This window comes from Amblyomma maculatum, chromosome 3 (assembly GCF_055883805.1).
Source record: "Amblyomma maculatum isolate TAMU_Amacu chromosome 3, ASM5588380v1, whole genome shotgun sequence".
In the NCBI taxonomy this organism is placed as follows: domain Eukaryota; kingdom Metazoa; phylum Arthropoda; class Arachnida; order Ixodida; family Ixodidae; genus Amblyomma; species Amblyomma maculatum.
Window position 1 is genome coordinate 56,460,386 of NC_139346.1, and position 22,064 is coordinate 56,482,449.

The window sequence follows — 22,064 nt, forward strand, 5'->3', positions numbered from 1 at the left end:
GGCTGGTACGGGTAGGTCAGCGCCGCTTGCTGCAGGGAATAGCCAGCCACCTAATTTTTATCTGTTGTAGGCCGTCGTTGCACCCGCCACCGCTTAGGTGGCGGGCGACGGCTGTTGCGGCACGCGTCTTTCTCTCCCTTTTCTTTTTCTTGGGTACTTTCTTCTGTCCGCACGAGGCAGCGGATGTGGCTCAGCTACAGAGCCAGTAGCAGGCTCGTGCATTTTCATTTTCTTCCTACAGCCACAACATCAGAGATAATAATTGAAGGAACTAATCGGTGCCTCAGCTAACAGAGAGGTGCTGGAATCCGTTTTCAGGAGCTTCATTAAAATTATTTTAGGTTATCGGTCCCAGCTCGGAACGTCCTGTGCTAGTGAGGTTAACGGACATAGGCTATAGAAACGCAAGTTTAAAAAAGTGTGTTGTCATGTTACTGAATTTGGTTATTGGCTAGAGGGAAGTGACGTCACCAGACGGAATAATTCCTTCTGGCTTGAAGGAAGCGACATTAAATCAACGGAAGTTAAAATGAACGCTTCGGTGCACCTCCATTGCTTCCATGCAGTTGCTTGCAGGTAGCTTCAAGGAAACATATAAGCACCACACTACCAGCAAGATGAACCCAAGTGATGTCCCATTTTGCGCAGACAGGCGTGCAGGACCCAGAAACAACGAAATAACGACATAGAACTCGACTTTAAGGAACCATTAGCGGTTAATGCTATCGCATTCCTAGCCCATAATTTATTTAGATGTCCTTAGGAGTTTTTGTTCCTCTGAGCCCGATAACACATTTCATCATCAAATGATAGACTGACTTTAAAACGACAGATACGATAAAGAATATGTCAGAAGAACACGTTCGCCTATCTCCTTAGATGCGATAAACGTACTGTGGATGCTGAAATATAACTGAATAATCATGTTTCCACTGTTTTAAATGTGAGAAGAACATAGAAAAAATTGCCTTTTATTACTTAATATGCTGCAGTAAAAAAATCAACATTTCAACATACCTGTAATCAGGTTGTTAGGCATTCGCTGTAGGAGAATTGAGCTGCTTGGATTTGTACAGACAGAGTTGACGAGAGAAAAGAGGAATGAAAGAGAGCTTCGCGCTTACTTTTCTTCTCTGTGTTCTCAATAATGCCTGCGTATATGTAAGCAGCCATGCCTCTTATACATACAGTTACTATTCGCAAAATCTTAAGCAGGTCTTCTCCGACAATCGTCGCAACATTCCAGTAAGTTTCCAACGGCAGTGGCATGTACAGGGTGTTCTAGATGAAATTAGGTGAAGTTTTAAAAAAAGAAGAGGGAGTATTTTAGCCTAGTGAAGCTATTTGGATGCTGTTTGGAGTGGCTTGAATGGTTGCCATTGCCACAAGCTGCCTAACCTATACAACGGAAGTTGCGGTATCTTCTACCTCAGATATAGAGCGAAACTCACGAGACCTCGGCGTTCTTCTGAGCATGCTTTGACATGACGGCGGGGCGGCGACCACGCGTCTTTGACGCGGGTACTGCGTAGCTGGCCGAGAGTATAAAATGACATACCACAGCATGCCCGCGTCAATGCGCTCTGGGAAGATTCAGGCTTCCGGGCCTCTCTCGCGGCCGCTCTGAGAAAGCGTCTTGTGTTTCATCGGGCCCGCGATCGACGCATCGTTCTCTTCATCTGTATGCCCGCCGCTACCGAGCAACCCAGCTTTCGACGCCTCAACTAACAATAAAGGCGTGAGCATTCTTTTTTGCCACAGACTGTTTAATAGAATATTGTTTTCGCCTTTGTTTCCTTTTACCTAACTTAGTATCTTTACGTTGTGTTTTCTATGTAACCTATTGCCCATACTTCTTATATCTGGAATAATTGGTTTATTTTCTTTAGAGTATTCTTTTTACCGCAGAATTTTGTTCATTGTCGCGTTTTCCCTCTTGTCATTGAACTAGTCTTTTATCAATATCTTGTCGTGGCGTTTTATTTTTTATTGTGCTCTAAATATTGTATTGTTTGTAAAAGAAAGTGACATTTTGAGCTTATTCCGGAATCGCAGACCTGCACACGTACTTTAAGGGTTGACCGGCCTAACTTTAAAATGTGTTCTCAAACCTCATAGAGGAATGCCGGGTAGCCTTAAAGGGGATCCTGCGCCTCTGTTGATCGCAAAGGCGGGGCTTGTGACAGCCATCCATTTCTTTACAGCCCAGGTAACTTTTTGGGACAAATTATCTATTTTTGAATGCTTGCCTTATGGAGCGAAGCTTCTGTATAGGAAAGGTGCAAGTAACCTTGAGAAAAAAAACTAGTAAAGCGCTTTCTACGAGACACGCTTTACGTAAACTCTCTTCACGTGGTTCCACGCCGCGGTGGCTCAGTGTTTACGGCGCTTGACTGTGGATCTCAAGTAAGTGGGTTCAGTGGCAGTCACGGAGGCCGGTGTTTGCAAGCGAAAGCCAAGGTGCCCATGTACTGTGCGATGTCAGTGTATGAAAAAGGATTCCAGCCGGTAACAATTTCAGGAGCCCTCTACTATGGTATCCTTCATAGCTTGAATCATTTTGCGACGTTGAACACTACAAACCAAACCGACCGAAATCAAACCAAACCAGACCAAACCACCTTCATGCGGTTCACGAGAACGCCTACAAAATAGAGCGTTTACTACGTGAACAGCACCCCTGACGCGCTCTGAAAGTATACGATGTGCTACATGAAAAGTGCTGTCTTCGACGGACTGCAGCATACGGTTTCCGCAAGAGGCGCACTAGCAATTGCTGACGTTTCGGGAAAAACAAGTGAACTTAGTTCCAGTGGGGAACCAGCGCGACCAGCGGCGTTGCGTATCCATCACGCTCTCATGACGCGACATACATATTATGTACATTCTTAATGGTGTAATGAGAGGGTGCATAGTGTCGAAGAGAACTAAACAAGGGTTGAGTGGAAGCCTAGTACCCAAGCCAAGCCAACGTTTTGGCATGAACACTTGTCATCCTGGGGGCCTATTCTTGATCCGTATGGTCATCGTTCTGCGCCATATTGTTGCTCTGATTGGTTCTCAAAATAGTCACGTGTGTCAAATTTCTGGCGCAAAATGAGGAGCTGTCGAAATGGCTTTTTGCGGTGACCTAAAAATGATGTGCTATTGAAAACGGACTTTTAGAAGACCTATTAATGTTGCCGGTATTCGTGACAATGTGCGAGAAAAACAGAGATGGCCGGAAGAAAGGGCGTCGTGGCACGCACGAAGAACTTCGTCATAAAGCGTTGTAGGTACTACAAGCAGATAAGCGGTTTCTGTTGGACCGTAATTCTTCTTGTAGAGCACACCATCGCGCAAGCAAAATGACGACAGTCCGCACCTGAAAAGCTGAGGAGAAGATAACACGGTTCCTTCTTTTCATTTTTCATTAACTTTGCTTCTTTCCTTCATGTATTATAACGAGCACCCTCATTTCCCCTTGATTGATCTACGGTTCCTTCGAGGTATTCGATGAGGAGAAAAAGTTCAGTCAGCCCGCTGCTTCCAGGCCAAGGTGGACGTCGTGATAATACCGAGGAAAGCGAAATCGTCGTTGGAGCCATCCGTGTGGCAGGGAGTAGGGGCGCGGGAGAGACACCATGGCCTCCGAGATCACACTCGCGCGCGTTTCTCTCCGGCCGTTCCAATCGGCGCGCGCCACAGCCAAATGTTGTAAGTTTGTCAGTTCCTCCAGGTGCCACCAGGCGGCAGTGCGCGCCTATGCGTCGATGCATCGTCGAGCCCGCTCGCGGCGTATCTCCACTGGCGGTTATCTCGTTTTGTTTGAGCGTGTACATTGACAAAAAATTTATTACGAGCGTGTCACGTAGCCTTTCAGTTTTAGCTGGTTTTCCAGCAAAAACTGACCGCAAGGTGTGTTCGAAACGTTTCACAATTTAAGTGTTGTGTTTACTACCGAAGCGGAGTGTTGATGTTCTTGCTGCGTTCACATAATGCGTTTCGTTCTACTTGAAATTTGCGCACTGTGCTCGTGTAGATAGTTTTCTTTGCTTGTGAAACAGTTACTCGTCAAGACTACCGCGTGTAGGTGGTAGTCTTTGAGTGCCTAACGGTCACTCGTGAAGCTGCCAGTCAATCAACGCTATGAGCGTATGCTCGAGTGGTCAAAGGCATGCATGTTTCTCAGCTGCAAGGTCTTGTCGCAGTTTGGTGAACTGATGAGACATTCGTTTCCCCCCCCCCCCCCCCCCCCCCTTTTTAATCCTAAGTCTTCTGCGCTTGCTTGCAAATATAACAAATTCCAGTGGAGCGTACATCGCTACATTCCATGTGTAGCGTACATGTCGCTAGCTTATATTGCTTACTTCGAGAGGTGCTCTCTTCAATAATCATAGAAAAGTTGCTTAGGCCACAGCTAATCAACGCAGGAAAAATAGTAATTGATCAAGCAGCTTACCGGAAAAAGAAATTCTGCTGAGCAAGGTAGGAGCTGCGTATTTAGTCTGCCTGTTTTATCTTCTGCCAATAGAAAACTACGCAAGTAGTCATAATGTGGTGATTGAACTTTGTAAATAACGAAATGTTTGTGTGTGTGTACTTCTTGATTGTGCTTGACGATATTGTTTTTTCTTTGTCCACCTCATGAGTTTTGTAAATAAAGAAACATGTACGTCTTTTTTAAATTGCTCACAGTGTTTGCCTCGTAATTTTGTTCAGAAAGTGGTTAGTATCATTACAACCGGCGGAGGTTTAGAGCCAAAAATGTTCTAATAAGTTTCGCATATCATTGAAAGTTAATGAAAAATTGCTAACTAGTGTGGCAGGCGTGTATGATAGTGCCATTTTATAGACTAATCATAATTCGTTTGAATTAACTCATTTGCTGGGCTTGGCCCTCTGCGTGTATAGGCATAGGAGTAAAAATAAAAAATAAAAGCACTGCACCCAGTCTGTAGCATATGCAAACAAGTGAAAACAAGAAATAAGCTGAAACTCGCGTGATAATATCGCACATTTATGCTATGGCTAGCCGCGTAGTTTACAAACGAGGTATTAGCTTCTCCTCACTCTCGATCGTATAAGCTGACCCGTTTTTATCGGGATCACTTCCGAAATCCTCGCATATACTCATATGACGGCAGAGGTGCCTGAACGTCCCCCGATTACCCTTCACCTTTATCGAACTTTTTTTTTATTACGCAAGCTTGCCATGAGGCATATTATAAAAACACATGTAAATTATTTTCCGTAATGAATGTATCAAACTTGCGTGCTTACGATCTTCCAAGGCTGCTTTAAAATCGTGCGAGAAAAAAAATAGCTATCGTGATATGCATCTAAGTAAGGAATAATCATGTGGCTGTTGAGGAACCATTTAGAGAATTGCATTCGTGCGATGGATGTTTATGTAAGTCGCCGCACTCGTAAATACTGTATTTAGCGAGTTAATGAACCTGCAAATGTACGGCGTGTATATACTCACTGATTAAAAAAAAAAGACGCGGAACCGCAGCAGAGAGCGCCAGAGCACGCATGCATCCTTCGGGCAGGCATGCAGCTTCGGGTAGTCGCTGCCTAACTTTGAGCATGTGGGCCTTATATTATTAGTACTTTAACGATAGCGAAATTGTTGGCTGCCGTCTTGCCCGGGGCATTTTAAGGCTGGCAGATGGACTGTGGTACGAACGCAAGCTGAGGAAACTCGTGTTTTATAGTTTGCGCCAAGCGGTGGCGGAACACTTGATGCATAGGTGGCGAGCGCCGCGCCCTTTTCCAACTTACGCTCTCTCCGGCCGATACGTGCGCGCGGGGGTGATCTCGGAGGCCATGCAGACAGTCAGCATCACTGTGTTTCTTGCTGGACTTGTGAATGATGGTAACGTTAAGTTCTAGCAACCGAAGGCTCCTTCGAGCAAGCCGACCCGATGAATCTTTCTGGTTTGCCAACCAACACAGCGAGTGACGGTCGCTCACGAAACAAAACGGACGACCCTATTAGTACGGACGAAATTTCATGACTGCCCACACAACAGCGAGGCACTCCTTTTCCGTAGTTGAATAATTAGCTTCAGAACGGGAGAAAGTGCGACTGGCGTAAGCAATGACGCGTTCTCTACCGTCCACTGAACAAGGACCGCACCGAGGCCAACGTTACTGGCATCTGTGTGCAGTTCCGTGTCGGCCTCTTCGTCAAAGTGGCCAAGTATAGGCGTACATTTGAGACGGGACTTGAGTTCCGTGAAGGTTTTTTCTTGGTCGGGGCCCCAGAACAACGGCTTGGCGTCTTTTGTCGGGCGGGTTAGAGGCTCAGCGATCTTGGAAACATTATGAACAAAGCGACGATAGCACTCCCAGAGGCCGAGAATCGATGCAAGCTTCGTTTATGCGCTGGCTTTGGGAATGAAGCGACAGCGGCCGTCTTTTCTGGGTCAGAGCTAGCACCTCGAGCAGTGACAATGTGGCCTAGAATTTTCAGCCCAATAAAAGCAAAGTGGCATTTTTCGGGTTTTAGAGAGAGACCAGCGGATCGGATGGCCTCGAAAACAAAGCGCAAACGTTTCAGGTGCTCGTCAAACGTGTCCGAGAAAATCACAACGCGTCGAGATATACGAGGCATGACTGCCACTTCAGGCCAAATAGTACGGTGTCCATCATTCGTTGAAATGTGGCAGGGGCTGAACACAGTCCAAACTGGAGCACTTTAAACTCATAAAAACCACCCGGCGAAATAGAAGCGGTCTTCTCACGGTCTTGCTCGTCAATTTCTATTTGCCAATAACCACTGCGGAGGTCAAGGGACGAAAAGTAAGTGGCATGGCGAAGGCGATCGAGGGAGTCGTCTATGCGCGGCAAGGGGTACACATCCTTTTTTGTGACAGTGTTGAGGCGTCTGTAATCCACGCAGAACCTCAAAGTTCCATCCTTCTTCGCGACGAGGACAGCAGGCAAAGCCCAGGGGCTTGTCGACGGTTGGATAACGTCGTCCTGGAGCATTTCTGTTACTTGTCGACGGATGGCGTCACGTTCTTTTGAAGACATCCGGTAAGGACGCTGACATAGTGGACGTTGGTCGTCGGCAAATATAATTCGAAGCTTCGTTATTGGCGTCTGTCGGACTTTAGAGGTTGATAAAAAACAATCACGGAACAAGTTGACAAGATTCTCTATGCAGCGTTTCTAACTGGGCAAGAGGTGCGGGTTCACATCAGTCTGAATGGCTGTAGACGTCGCATTGTCGAGGTCTGACGTGTTGGATAAAGCGTACTGACCTGTTCATTCTCCAGGTTCTTCAAAATAAGCGACCGTCATGTTCGCCGTCAAATGTTGGGATTCACACGTGAAGTTTGTCATAAAAAAATTATAGGGCCACTGACCAAGCAAAAGTTTAATAAAAACGTAATGACGTTTCAAAAGCCATACCATGAGCTGCTCCTGAAGGTCTATCGCAGCACCATACTTTTGAAGAAAATCCATGCCTAGAATCAGACCTTTGCAGCGCTCTTATAATACGGCAAATGTTCCAGTGAAATGAAAACCGCAGATCTCTTTGCGGCAAGTGCACACGCCAATCGGCTTCATCACATGGGCACCACAGGTGCGCATCATTGGCCCAGACCAATGCGCCAGAACCTTACGGAGTGCAGGTGGCTAGCTGGCTGCTCATGACGGAAAATTCGGCGCAGGTATCCGCGAGTGCGGTCACATTACAACTGTCGGCGCTTACAAAAATGTCCCCGGAAACAATGCGTTCGAAGCGCGTCGGTAAGTTCGTCGGATCCGGTAGTTGCCGCTCGGGCCGTCGCTCAAATCATCGGGTGGAGGCTGTTTAATCTGAGACATAGCGGCGGCCTCACCCCCGGAGGTCGCCGTGTTTAGTTTTCCTGGCGAGGGGACGTGCCTCTGAATGAACCAGAGGCGGAGTGAAGCTAAACGCCTCGGGGATGACGATCGCGACTGCCGTTGCGGTGACGTCGGGTGCATCTTGTTAGTAGGTATTCCTCAATCTCTTGTGGTCTTTCGCCATAGCGGGTTCGAGGCGCGTTTGGTGGAAATCCTCTTAAACTTATTCTCCGGTATGGGCAATTGCGAAGAATGTGGCCAGGCTCGCCGCAATAATAACAGCGGCCGTCTGTTCGGCATGCGCCAAAAATGCGCCTTGATGATAGCGGGACGCTGGTCTTGCGGCGGCTCGGCGGGGCGCAGATCTTGTTGCTGCTCGACGGGGCGCAGGCAGCGAGGCGGAGGTCCGGCAACGGGGCGGAACCGATGTGGCTCGGGGGCAGGTCGACGTAGGACATCACTATAAGTCATAATGCATGGCTCTGGTTGTGGTGCTGGGGGTGGCTGCACCGCTCACCGGATTTCATCACGAATGACGTCCTTGGCAGAATAATTCATTGCAGGTGAAGCATCCAAGTGGAGGTTCTGCAACTCTTCGCGGACAATACTCTTCACAAGCTCCCGCAATGCCACGTCCCTGGCTACTGGCACGGACGCGTGGTAGGGAGTGGCCGCTACGTTTGCCTGACGGCCATATTGGGTACTCCGTTCCTGCAGTGAACGTTCCATGCTGGCAGCTTTTCTCGAGAAATCTACGACAGTTCTTGGAGGGTCGCGAATGAGGCCAGCAAACAACTGTTCCTTTACCCCATGCATGAGGTTCCGTACTTTCGTTGCCTCGGGCATGGTAAGGCCAGCCCGATTGAAAAGTCGCGTCATGTCCTCGACAAACATGACCACGCTCTCATTTGACAGTTGAGACCTCGAACGAATTGCAATCTCTGCGTTTTCTTTGCGCGCAATCGAGCTGATTGTTGTAAGGAACTCACTACGAAAGGATTCCGAGTTGACAAAGGACGCCTAGTGGTTCTCAAACCACGTCTTGGCCGAGTCTTGCAATGCGAAGTACACATTCATTAGCTTCCGCTCATCGTCCCATTGGCTGAATGCGGCCACAAGGATAAAACTGGCCAACCAGTCTTCACATTCTCGAACCGGTCACCATGAAATGATGGCGGTGATCGAGGTGCGAGAAGGACGAACGGTGGGGCGTTGCTGGAATGCTGAGTTGTCTGGCTGCCCGTCATGAATGTCATTGCTCGCAGCGATGTGACCAGTGTTCAAATTCAGGTTATAGATTTCGGAGGCGACGGCTCGATTTATGGACGGGAGTGGCGCCGCGCGTCGATGAGCAGCGTCACTGACCTCTTCGGGGGCAATGTACTTGGGATCGTATCCAGCACAATCCACCAAATCTCACGAACACACGTAGCAAGCAGCAGAAATACCGAGCTGGCCCTTTTTGATGAAACGAAGCTCGAGAGACGAGGACGATTCTCAGCCACGTGCCAAGACATGGCTCGGCCACTTGGTGGCGCCAGAAGATGGACAGTGGTGTGGCCATCAGTGGTGTGGCCATACAAGTAACTGTGAAGGGCAAAGAAAGTATAGATAATAAAGAGAAAAGCGCTTGTGTTTCTATTACAAATGGGGTGAAACGCATATTGCTCACTGTCAAGGGGCTCTTCCCGAAGTCTTGTGTAGCGGGAAATACGTCATGCGTACACATCACAGTGATGTAAAATGATATTTCATGATGTAAGCATGTGCCGCCATTACCGTAATTGGCAGAATTTCGGCGCCACTTTTGGAACCACATCGAGGTGAGCGCGTAAAAACTCCGAATTTGACGTGGAATATAATAGCCTCACTAAGTTTTGCAGACAATTACTCTGGGTGGTGAAGTAAGCTGAGACGTCTTGTTTTACAGCCGTAAGAGGGCACCGTTAGAAACACTTCGCTCTCATAGAGAAATCATCGATCCGCTCGGTTGTTGCAAAGTGCAGCCCCGACGGTCTGCTAGCTCGACGGCTCCCTCTTACGCGGTCTAGCTGCGCGAGGCGAGGTATTTTAGAGGGCACCGCGATTCTCTCGAATTCTCTGTTTACTCAGTTCGTGAGTGCAACAACATGAGGAACTTTATGGTGTGGTGGCTTTGCAAGGAACTTGGCGGCGAGAGGCAGTGACAAACCACCAAGCCATGCCTTTTAAAAGTCGGACTTGTTCTGGCCGTTGCTCAGATGAGGGATGCTTCGCGGTGAAGGGTTGGTTGCCATTTGTTGTTAGCCTTCCGATATACGCGGGTTCTGAACTGATGTGCGTGAATAATATTTTGAATGTTTTACTGTTACTGACCGAATAGCGTCTGATGTTTCTATACCCATACATTATTTTTTCTCTGTTCATTCTGCGTGATTGTTTTTATGACCTTATTAATCGTACGAACCATTTCACAACTCTTTTATGAGTTGCCTGCTTTCCAAGACTTCTGTGCCGTGGTACCCTTGCCAGGTTGGTACTGCTGTTCTCATTCCTGTCGCTTTTTTTCTGTATTGTGAGAATGCGCAACCGGATTGTGTGCTTAAGTAATCTGACACCGCCCTGCTGAACACGTCCTGCGTATGTCGCAATATGAACAAAATGGCGAATTGTAGAGAATAGGGCTCTTGGCAAGTAGCCTTACCCAAAAGTTGTCTTGCCAACTGAGGTTCGCCCTCAAACCGCGTTCGGTTCTGTTAGTGCTGCTGCACTACTGCTCGCATTCTCCCGAAAATACGACCTTTAAGCCGATTTGACATTTGACTTTTCCAAGTGCGGGTAGGTGAGAGGAACAGAAGAAGGAGGGACATAGCTCCGTGACGCAGAGCATGCATGTGCTTGCGGTCTGGTGAGCAAAACATACTGCGTGGTGCAGGGACCAGAGGAGAAGCTGCTAAGCGTACTAAGGGAGAAGAAAGGTAGTGGGGTAATGCTCGACATGGGGGCGAAACCGGTTCAGAAGAAAAGCGATGAGGCAGCTGCTCCAAAGCTGGCGCTGGGGGCAGATGGGAGGTCGCCCTGTTTTGCTTTCACTGATAGGCGCACTTGGCTACTTTTCTGTCATAGCGCTGCTTCTCGGCTTATCATGGAAGGCAACTAGGGGCCCGTCCTGCTTGTCTGTCGATGACGGGAACAACGGGCAAGACGACAGCGCAGTAGAAATGAACAGAGGTCGATGTCTCGGCTGAGAGAGTGAAACGTGCGGACGCGCAGAGGCAGTATTTAGGTACTTGAGAAACGTCAGGAGGAAATCGACAAGAAGGGCAATGGAATATTTGCAGAGATTTTGTATTTCAAAATGATGTTCGTGCGGTGGAGGTTAAGGCCACTACAGGCTGCTTCACTGACCACGATATTGTGTTTGCATGCAAATTGTGATTCGTACCCAACGTCATCGCGAATAAAAACATTAAGAAGATTATCTCTGTCAAGGACACGCAATAAGTGGCATGACCGCGCCTCATTAACTCCACAAAAAAGCGCCTGATATGTCACAACAAACAAAATCACACCAAAACGTTCTGCTGCTGCACGATATTTCGTTATTACCTGCGTTAAACCGTCTGTATGTTTTTCATAATATGCATAATCTGGACGTTTAAAAAAGAGACAAAAACGAATAGATGAGTGCTTGTGATGATAGTGATCCCCAAAGCGATGCTGGTACCTGTTGTGGGCGCCACTGACGACAGCGCCTCAAGCGGCAAGCTAACCAGGCGGACCGCGGGGAGACCCCGGCATGGGCGACCACGCCAAGCAGAGCGAAAACGGGCGCATTACCGGATGTATAAATAAACAGTTTTGCTTGTTATACCGGCTACGTCTACCACATGGTGGCAGTGGCGGGATAACCAACGCAGCGTGACACCCAGAAGGACAGCGAGCCCAACAAAAGCGGCCGCAGTGTCATGCCAGACACTCGCGGAGCGAACGACGAGCGCGCGAGCGGCGCTCCGAGAATGACGTTCAACCCGCTCGCCGTGGAACTGCCGACAAAGCTCGATTTCAGCAAGCCTGAAAGTTGGACACGGTGGCACCGCAGGTGGGAACGCTACCGACTCATCTCCGGTCTGACAGGACAGGACGAGACGACACAAATCAACACATTACTCTACGCCATGGGCGAAAAAGCGGAGGACGTGCTCGCTGCTTTGAAACTGACAGACGAACAGATGGCATCCTACTCCGCCGTGGTGAGTGCTTTTGAAAAGCATTTCCTACCTCGAAAGAATGTCATCTATGAGAGAGCGCGATTTAACTCTCGGAAACAAGAGCAGCGTGAAAACGCCGACGCATTTGCGACTGAACTGTTCAAGATGGCCGAAAGATGCGATTACGGAACTCTCAAAGACGAACTGATTCGGGACAGGCTCGTGGTCGGCTTGCGAGACGTAAAACTCAGCGAGAGCCTGCAGCGTTACGCAGAACTCACTCTCGAAAAAGCAATCACAGCTGCCCGCAATTCAGAGCGTGAAACTTCAACACAAGGAAATTCGTTCCATCGAACAGCCAGCTCTCGACATGGGAGAAGTTCGCGGCCAGACAAACGTCAAAACTCGCCGGAACGAAGCGAAGGTGCCTTTTAAGTCGCGCCCTCAACGTACACACAAGACGGGAGACGAACGCTGCAAGTGGTGTGGTGGTGTGCGTGACCACACGAAGACACAGCGTCCCTCGATAGACAAGACGTGCAATCAGTGAGGGAAAAAAGGCCACTACGCCCGCGTCTGAATGTCTAAGCCGAAGGACGAGACCTCGAGTATCCGACAACGACCAATAGATCTCGGAGAGCTATATCTAGGCGAAATCAAAATGGGAGTGAACACGCCGTGGAGGATTACTGCTACCGTGAACAACTTGCCTTTTACCTTCAAGGTTGACAACGGCGAGGATGTGACTGCAATCGCACTCGACCAGTACGACAAAACCGTCATGGCACCCATCAAGTCAACGCAACAGCTGTTGATAGGCCCAGGTCAGACAGCGATAGCTACTGTTGGCTACATCGATGCAACAGTCACCTGGCGCAACACTGAAGTCCAAGAAGCAGTCTTCATCATCAAAGGATTAAAAGAACCGCTACTCAGTCGACCAGCTATAGAATCACTTGGGATTCTACAACGCCCTCTTGAGCTAGAAGAAACCCTCGCACAATGCACTGACGTCCCCAACTTCTTGGCGTCATACCCAAAGCTAACGTCTGGGCTTGAAGTCATGAAGACTGAGTACCGCATCAAAGTCAAAAAGGATGCTGAGCCATACGCAGTCAGTTATCCTAGGCGCGTGCCTCTTCCACTGCTTCCACTTGTGAAGAAAGAACTAGAAAGGATGGAAGACTTGGGAGGCATCCAGAAGATCGAGCGAGCAACAGAGTGGTGTTTTCCAATGGTTGTCGCACGAAAAAAGAACAATGAGCTGCGCATCTGCGTGGACTATGGTGAACTCAACCAACAAATAATACGCGAACATGTGCTCATGCCTACGGTGGACGAGTGTCTTGCAAAATTAGCAAGTGCAACAGTTTTCAGCCGCCTAGATGCACAAGCAGGGTACTGGCAGGTGCCACTGTCCAATGACTCTCGCGAATACACAACCTTCATCACACCAGTTGGCAGGTTCCAGTTCCTGAAGCCCTCCTCTGGAATCTCCACAGCGCCAGAGGTCTACCGACGAGAAATGCTCCGTGTGCTCGAAGGACTAGATGGTGTGAGTTGTCTACAAGATGGCATCATTGTCTCAGGGAAGACAACTGAGGAACACGACACCAACCTACTGCTGGTGCTGAGGAAGCTGGAAGATGCAGGTGTTACCCTCAACATCGACAACTGCTCCTTTCGACAAACAGAAGTAACATTCTTAGGACACGTCGTAAACTCAAAAGGAGTCAGCGCCGACCCGGAAAAAGTCAGGGCCGTAGTCCAGCTCGACCCACCATGTGATGTGTCAGAAGTCAGGTCTTTGTTGGGCTCTGCAAACCACCTAGCGAAATTTTTTCCAGAGCTAGCAGACTTTACGAAGCCTCTCAGAGACTTGCTCCACCAAGACACCGACTGGCACTGGGGCCCAGCTCAGCAGCAGAGTTTTGACAAACACAAGCAAGCTTTAAGCAGGACGCCGATTATTACTCACTACGATGCTCAGTCGCCTCACACAGTGTCTGTGGATGCTTCCTCATACGGTCTTGGGGCTGTACGTCTACAGCAGTCTCATGAAAAGCTCCTACCTGTGGCATATGCATCACGCTCCCTTACGGATACAGAACAAAGATATGCCCAAATCGAAAAGGAGGCACTGACAATCACATGGGCTTGCGAACATTTCCGCAAATACCTGCTGGGATCAAGCTTTCACGTGGAAAACGGACCACAAGCTGTTAATACCGCTGCTGACGATTAAACGACTTGACGAGCTGAGTCCTCGCCTTCAACGTTTCAGGATGCGCCTTTTGGAGTACGACTACACCATGTCCCACACTCCCGGCAAAAAGCTGTACACAGCCGACCTTCTGTCCCGGAAGCCATCTGGGAAACCAGCTGACAAAGAAAGAACTCTCGAGAGTGCAGTGCGCGAGTTTGAAGAATTAGCACTAGAAAAGCTCCCTGCTTCAAACGAAATGCTGGACAGAATCAGGGCAAGCATCCAGTCAGACGAAACACTTTCCAGGGTGGCTACCTTCTGCACTACATCATGGCCAACTGTGCATGGGCTGTCACCTGACCTGAAAAGGTACGTCGAGGTGGCTAGTGAGATTTCGCTCGTAGATGGTCTGCTATTCAAAGGCGACAGAATAATCATCCCGCCAGACATCAGAGTAGAGGTTCTGGAAAAACTCCATGCAGGCCACTTGGACACAACGAGGAGCCAAGCGAGGGCAAGAGAATGCGTATGGTGGCCAGGCATAGGCAAGTACATTGAAGAGTACGTGGAAAAGTGTCCAATTTGCAGAATGCACAGAAAGCCAGAAACAGAACCCCTGCTTCAAACCCCATTGCCAACACACCCTTGGGAAACAGTTGGCATGGATCTCTTCACGCTTGTGGGGAAAGAGTATGTTGTAGTAGTAGACTACTACTGCCAGTTTTTCGAGCTAGAACAGCTGCCGAGGACAGCTACAAAAAACATAGCCCTAGTCTTGGAGCCAATGTTCACACGGTACGGTGTTCCACGGACAATACGCACAGACAACGGGCCGCAGTTCACTTCCACAGAGTTCAAAGAACTAGTGCATCACTGGGGAGCCTCACACACAACCTCAAGCCCTTACCACCCGCAGAGCAACGGTATGGCTGAGAGGGCTGTGCAGACAGCAAAGCAGCTTTTGAGAAAGTATTCCATTATACACGAAGCGCTGCTTGCCTACAGGGCCACACCCAGCGTGGAAGGGTTTTCACCAGGAGAACTCTTAATGGGTCGTCGTCTGAACACCACAGTACCAACCACTTCGAAGCTGCTAGCCCTGAAGTGGGACGACAGCAAATTCAGACATAATGAAGCCTACAGAGCTCGTGCAAAACGATCATACGACACCCGGCACAAGGTACGGAGCCGAGAGCGCTTACCACCAGGCACAGCGGTGCGCATCCTCGCTGGAGCTGCATCACACGGCGTGGTAACACAGCCAACGTCAGAACCAAGGTCCTACGTTGTACAAACCGACAGAGGACAAGCAAGACGTACAGCAAGACACCTGCAACCGTTGCAGTACACGAACACCACAAGAAGTGGACGTGTTTGTAAGCGGCCAGAACGCCTGGACCTCTGAGATCAAACTTTTCAAGAAAGGGGGGTGTTGTGGGCGCCACTTACGACAGCGCCCCAAGCGGAAAGCTAACCAGGCGGACCGCGGGGAGACCCCGGCATGGGCAACCGCGGCAAGCAGAGCGAAAACGGGCGCCATTACCGGATGTATAAATAGTTTTGCTTGTTATACCGGCTACGTCTACCACACCACAGTAACAATGCCTGGGGCTTGAAAATGCATCAGTAAAGCATGCGCAGATCACGCTCTTTGAGGAGCGATTGAACAAATTTGATGCAGACGACGCGTGTTAATTCAACAGCGTCGTACACCATGCCTAGAAAACAAAACAAAACCTGTCGTTGTCTTCGGCTCGTTGGCCGTGCGCAAAAATCTCGATGAAACAATAGTATTCATCAACAGGTAACAGATCGTCGAATTAAAGTCAAATTCTTCCGTGAGCTTCATGCAACCGAAGGAAGGACATTAAGCTGAAAGAAAGATTGAACCAATGTAGATAGGAATAGCAATCGAATCCAGGGCACTCGGATTACGAGAGAGGTGCGTTACCTACCGGTAGCGACGACTGAATGACGCGATTAGACTAAAGGTGGGCGTCGCAAATTGCGTTCTCCTCTTGAAGGAGAAGCTTGTTCCGCACTAAGCTGTTTCCCAAAAGCATACTACGCGGTGTTTGATAAGGCGCCGCTGCAGTTGATGTGTCCGCTTTCGGTGTCCCATTAGGTATTAAAAAAAAACCGGCCCTCCGCATTTCTTATACAGCCAACTGATTCGGCGCTCAATCGTAATGCTCTTAGAAGAAAGAACGTTTGTCAAAACCTTGTCCAGAAATGAGTTCCAACGATAAAGGAAAAAAGGAACAAGAAAGAATATAAAAAAAATCACTGGTCTTAGAAGTGTTGCCTGAAAAGGCACTTTCAGGACAACTTGTCCGTATATATGGTACTGGTTTTAAACCCCAGAGAGCCGACTTTCACGGAAAACTCGGTTTTTAAATGCTAGAAAAAGCCCATTAGCTAGAGATATGTGTTGACACCGCCGGTGCGTTTTGCGAGTAAGAACGAACATCCCGTGCGTCGACATGTTTCATTTTCAGCCACGATTCGCAGAGGCACGAATACACCCCCTTTCACTTGTAAACTGTGGTTACTGTTCCGTACTCGTACCGACAAGAACATCCGGGCATTGAATGCATGGGCGGAAAGATTTTTGAATCCTATCTTCTCCAGTTAAATGCGGCTCTTGTTGCTCGAAAAAAAGTCAGCAACAAGAATGCAGGAAAAGCACTTTTGCCAAAAGAAGTAACACGACGAAGTTTTTCTCAGTTCCAATGAAATATTCTTTTCACGAAGGCAAATGCAGTTTTCATATTCATTTTCTTGTTCTCGAATACAGCTTATTCCCTTCAAAAATCGAAGCTACGCTTTGCACTGACACTTTCTTCCTGAGATCAAAAATAAAAAAAAAATGCGGCAATATGTTCAAGTGGTCAACTAAAAGACGTTGCTGCTCAATACGGGAAGCGACTATCAACATTATGCAATTTTTCTTCTTTCGGGTAGATTGCTTTTCTGAAAGTTGTGGTGACCTTCATCTGGTGGAAATTCTTCGCCGTGTACCACAGGAATGTATTAACTCGTGTTCGAGATCATTATATTAAATCGCGCTGAGAAAGAACGCCTCGTAGAAAGCAGCGAGCAAAAAAAAAAAAATGTGGTCAGAAAAAACAAAACAAAACCCAGAAGGACCACCTGCTGAGCTCCGTTTTCGCCCGCAGACGCAAAGCTTCGAAGTAACTGGCCGCTGAATAGCACTCCGAGTTATTTTACGCTCAGATAAAATTGATGCAAATATACGAGCCCAGCTTTCATTAGAAAATACGTCTCATTTCTGCGGCAAATAATTTATTATAGTGATTAGCACCCGTCCTGTCCTCACCTTTTTTTGTTCTTGTGGTAATTACAAAAGGAATATGCGCCGACTACTTTAATGTCCGCAAAATATACTCAGTCACTGATAACGCTCAGTAAGATAAGCCGTTATCGGAATTTTGTCATTTTCTTTATGCAGAACAATTTTTGCTGGGTAGCCGCTAATATGTTTTCCAGTGCTTTTGCACACGGCTCGTCTGCAACCTGACTTCGCAATGCCTGCATGACCGTCGAGGTCTCTACTGAGTTAAATGCTTTTGTAGCGAGTTTCGTACTTCATAAATACATTTTTATAAGACACTTCGTACCTACTACTACAGTCTGTCGTAGATTGATTAGTACAGGAGAAACGAAGCATAGCAAGAAAAATTCGTGACTCCAATATTTTCAAAAATTACCACTTAGAAGTGCAGTTTCTCTACAAGGACAATAGAAGAATGAAATGGTTGCCCCGCCGCGGTTGTGCAGTGGTAAGCGCGCTCGACTGCGTTTACGAAGGTCGTAAAATATACAGGATGCAAATGAACGTTCGTATATATAGTTGGTGTTGATTCTGTACTCGGGGAGGCCAGGAATAAAGAGTATTTCGTTTAGTTGCAAATATGATCAGTTCAGTTCAGTTCAGTTCAGTCGTTCAGTCGTGTCCGACTCTTCGTGACCCTATGGACCATGTCACTCCACGCTTTCCGGTCTCTCACTATCTTCCTAACATCACATAACTTCATCTGCAGTGCCTCGAGGATGCCATCTAACCATCGCGTTCGCTGCCTACCCCTTCTCCGGCGACCCTCAACCTTTCCCAACATCAAATCTTTCTCCAGCGACTCCTCTCTTCTCATCAGATGACCAATGTAGCTGAGCTTCAACTTTATAATTTGACCCTCCAATGAGCAGTCAGGGTTTACGGTCGACAATATCGACTGATTTGATCTTCTGGCAGTCCAAGGAACTCTCAAGAGTCTTCGCCAGCACCACAATTCAAACGCGTCAATTCTTCGGCGGTCAGCCTTTTTCACAGTCCAACTCTCGCATCCGTACATCACAACTGGAAAGACCATAGCACGAGTTATACGGATCTTGGTTGGCAGACTAATGTCTCTGCTCTTTACTAGGCGGTCAAGGCTAACCATTGCTCTCTTTCCCAGAAGCGACCAGGTCGTCTTGTGCGAAGTAAGCGGTCGTCTGCTGCTTGCGTTTTGAAAACGCAGAATCGTCCTAGCGGTCACTTTTTGGTATAAATTGATCTGCGTACGGGACCGGCGGACAAAGGATAGGAGCTGCATTTCGGAGCTCACCTCCTGAGCCTGGCGAGTTGCATGTCTTCCATGAGGCCCGGCATCGGGTACACGTTGGTGCTGAGCAGCAGGCGACCGGTGTCCAGCGTCCTTTTCATCGCCTGCACGTGAGAAGGGTGGAAGTGCTGCCGTCTATTTCGGTATATTTTGACCACAGAAATAATAAATTAAGAATTCAATGAACAAATAATATGGGACAACGAATCACTCAATTTATAAATCAGGAACCACTACATGAGCTGAGTACTGCCGCAATGTTGTAGAAATGAAAGAAAAATAACTCAGTGAACAAAAATAAGCAAAAATTGTATAACGCTCCGCAACGGTGGTTCAGTAGCTCGTGCTCTGGACTGCCGAATCTGAAGACGGGAGTGCAATCATGGCCGTCGTGACCGCGTCTAAATGGAGGTGAATCGAAAAGGGCACGTATACTCTGCGATGGGAGTGTGCCTAATGATCACTGGCGGTCGACATGACTAGAGACTTCCTCGTAGCCCATATGTGCCACTTTCGGATATTGAGCCCCGCATAGCGTACCATACGACAGCATACGAATGCATATAATGCCACATGATACCATACGAAACCAATAATAACATACAAGACCAGCTATAGTATATTGGGCCAGTCATATCCTACTACATTAAACCATACCATGCCATACCATACCATACCATACCATACCATACCATACCATACCATACCATACCATACCATACCATACCATACCATACCATACCATACCATACCAGACTATACCGTATCATACGAAACAGTACCATAGCGGATTAGTCATAACGTACCAAATAATATTCTTACTGCCTTTTTTAGTTTGTCAATGACGATCCGGGGGACGTCCGTGTAGAAAGAAGAGGGTAGGCCTCGTTGTTTTCAGCTATCTCTGTAGCAGAGCTGGTACGTCTCAGAAAGCGCTCTGTACGTGATTGGTGGGAAATAGCTTTTGTGCAGCTGCTCGATGGGCACGTATCGTTAAGGGTTCAATGAAGATGGCGAGCTGAGTCGATTTCAATTGAGATTTAGAATCATCATTTTATTGGTGGGAATATTTTCACCTACTCCGACTTTCGAGCCGTCCTATTGTGCCGGAAATTAGGCATACGAGCTACCTATTTCGTGGGGTAATGCTTGAGATTGCTTGCATAGAATTCAATATCTTATTTCTCATAAATCGTGCGACTTGAAGGCTTGATAAAAATCTTGTCGACAAGCAAAGACTAGGGACTTTTTCTGAAACTACGCAACGCTCGAAACGAAACGCACAGAATGCAATGCTTGCGGACGAAAGGCTTAAGAGTCTCTTAAACCAGTTGACACGATAATTTGCACCATAAATGTTCACAGTTATACCATATAAGGTGCAGCCTTACATGTAGGATACTGGATATAAATGAATTAAACTGTTTATTGGGTTAATATGAGCCCACATAGAAGAATAGCTTGGCATCGGCGGTAGGACTAAGTATGCAATCGGCTGTTATCACTATAGACGTTACATTTCAAGACTACAATGCACTTTCAATATTCGGCGCCTATAATGCCTACTGCAGTCTCGAGCATGCTAGAAGCACTTGCGCGTAGCTTTAACCGTTCGAAAGGAACTGTGTCGCCCCTCACGTGACACAGTAGTCAAGGTGACGCCGGCAATCAAAAATTGGGGGCAGACTCAAGATCTGGCTTTAGGGGTATGACGCGATAGGGTATGCTACTAACTACATATAAAGTCCCGATTTGACCAAGCCATACAGACCTGCCTGCCTGACCTAGGGGCAACCTAATACGATGGTCCTGGCAGGCGGATTCTGATAATGAATGCTTGTGTTTTTAAGCCCGGTAAACAAGGCTCATCCGGATCAGACCTGAGCGCTCTATTCTCACAAAGCACGGTAGATTAGAGGGACGATGACCGAAGCAAGTAAACGAAGTATTGAGTTGAGTTCCTTGGACAGATTAAAAAGGGGCTCAAACGGCCACAGGGAGCATATCCTTAGCACACAAAGACCTGTCCGACTTTAACCACGGCCACAATCTGTGCAGATTTTCTGCGACGGTCTTCTTTGATATTGAGTTATCTTTGCATTATCTGCCTTGAGCGGAAACAACCTCAATGAAATCATCTTGCAATGCAGTTTTCTGATGTCGTGAAGTGTGCCTCTTTTTGTTCGAAGAACTCATTCGTCGGTTAATAAAGTTTAGTTTTTCGAAGCAATCTATGTTATAACTTATGAGGGACGCCGCAGTTGAGGGCTCCGAATATTGCCGTCGCAAAGGACTTGGGTACCTGCCATTTCAACTTCATTGGAACGCGGCTGCTGTATGCCGTGCCACGGTACAAAACATTGTGCCGCCGAGTGCAACTCTAGAGTGAATCTCAAAACCTGCCGCGCTCGCTCGTGCACACACACACACACACACACACACACACACACACACACACACACACACACACACACACACACACACACACACACACACACACACACACACACACACACACACACACACACACACACACACACACACACACACACACACACACACACACACACACACACACACGGGCACTTACGGACACAATGGCGGCGTAGTAGGAGGCGTTCGCTTCGTCCTTGCTGACGGGCGTCCACAGGTCGAGGTCAACGCCGATGTAGCCCCGCTGCAGCAGCCATCGACCCACGTTGCGCGCCAGCCGACCGGCGTGGCCGCTTAACACGGTTCGCCGAGACAGTGAGGCCAGGTAGCCTGGCTCCATGGACACCGACACCATAGGCCGCACATTGGGCGCACTCAGCTGCGCCACCGCCTGGATGGCGCGCTCCTCTGCAGAGATTGGAGCGCGATCGAGGTCACGGGTGCATCGCCAGCCTTTTTAGGGAGATACCATCATTGGTGATCGATATGGCTTCCCCGTTCGTCAACTGCATTCAAATTTTATTTTTCATTTCTCGCTTGGAATAAAGCGCCTGCGACACCAATAATTACCCCTGGGCATTGGATAAGGTCAGAATTATGAACAACGCATCTCAATGAATGGCTGCAGCTCCAGAAAGGCAGCGAAAAAAGTTTCATCGCAATGCAGTTCAAGTTACGCCAACTAAAAAGAAATTAATGGTCAAAGAGCTGAACAGAGGTGATCTCATCGCTGCGTCAAGCGAAAAATTAACTCTGGACACCAGTTGTGTTCCGACTTCTGTTCTT

General features: G+C 48.0%; 1 protein-coding gene across 1 annotated transcript in view; it reads right to left on the minus strand.

Moving 5' to 3' along the window:
- Positions 1-21,633, minus strand: part of LOC146194800 (uncharacterized) — a 34,250-nt gene extending 12,617 nt beyond the window's left edge. Inside the window, exons 1-2 of the mRNA XM_084596641.1 lie at positions 21,436-21,633; positions 18,849-18,949 (exon numbers count right to left, since the gene is read on the minus strand). Coding sequence (XP_084452767.1) covers positions 18,849-18,949; positions 21,436-21,633 — 299 coding nt within the window. The remainder of the gene's footprint in view (positions 1-18,848; positions 18,950-21,435) is intronic.
- Positions 21,634-22,064: the final 431 nt, after the last annotated feature.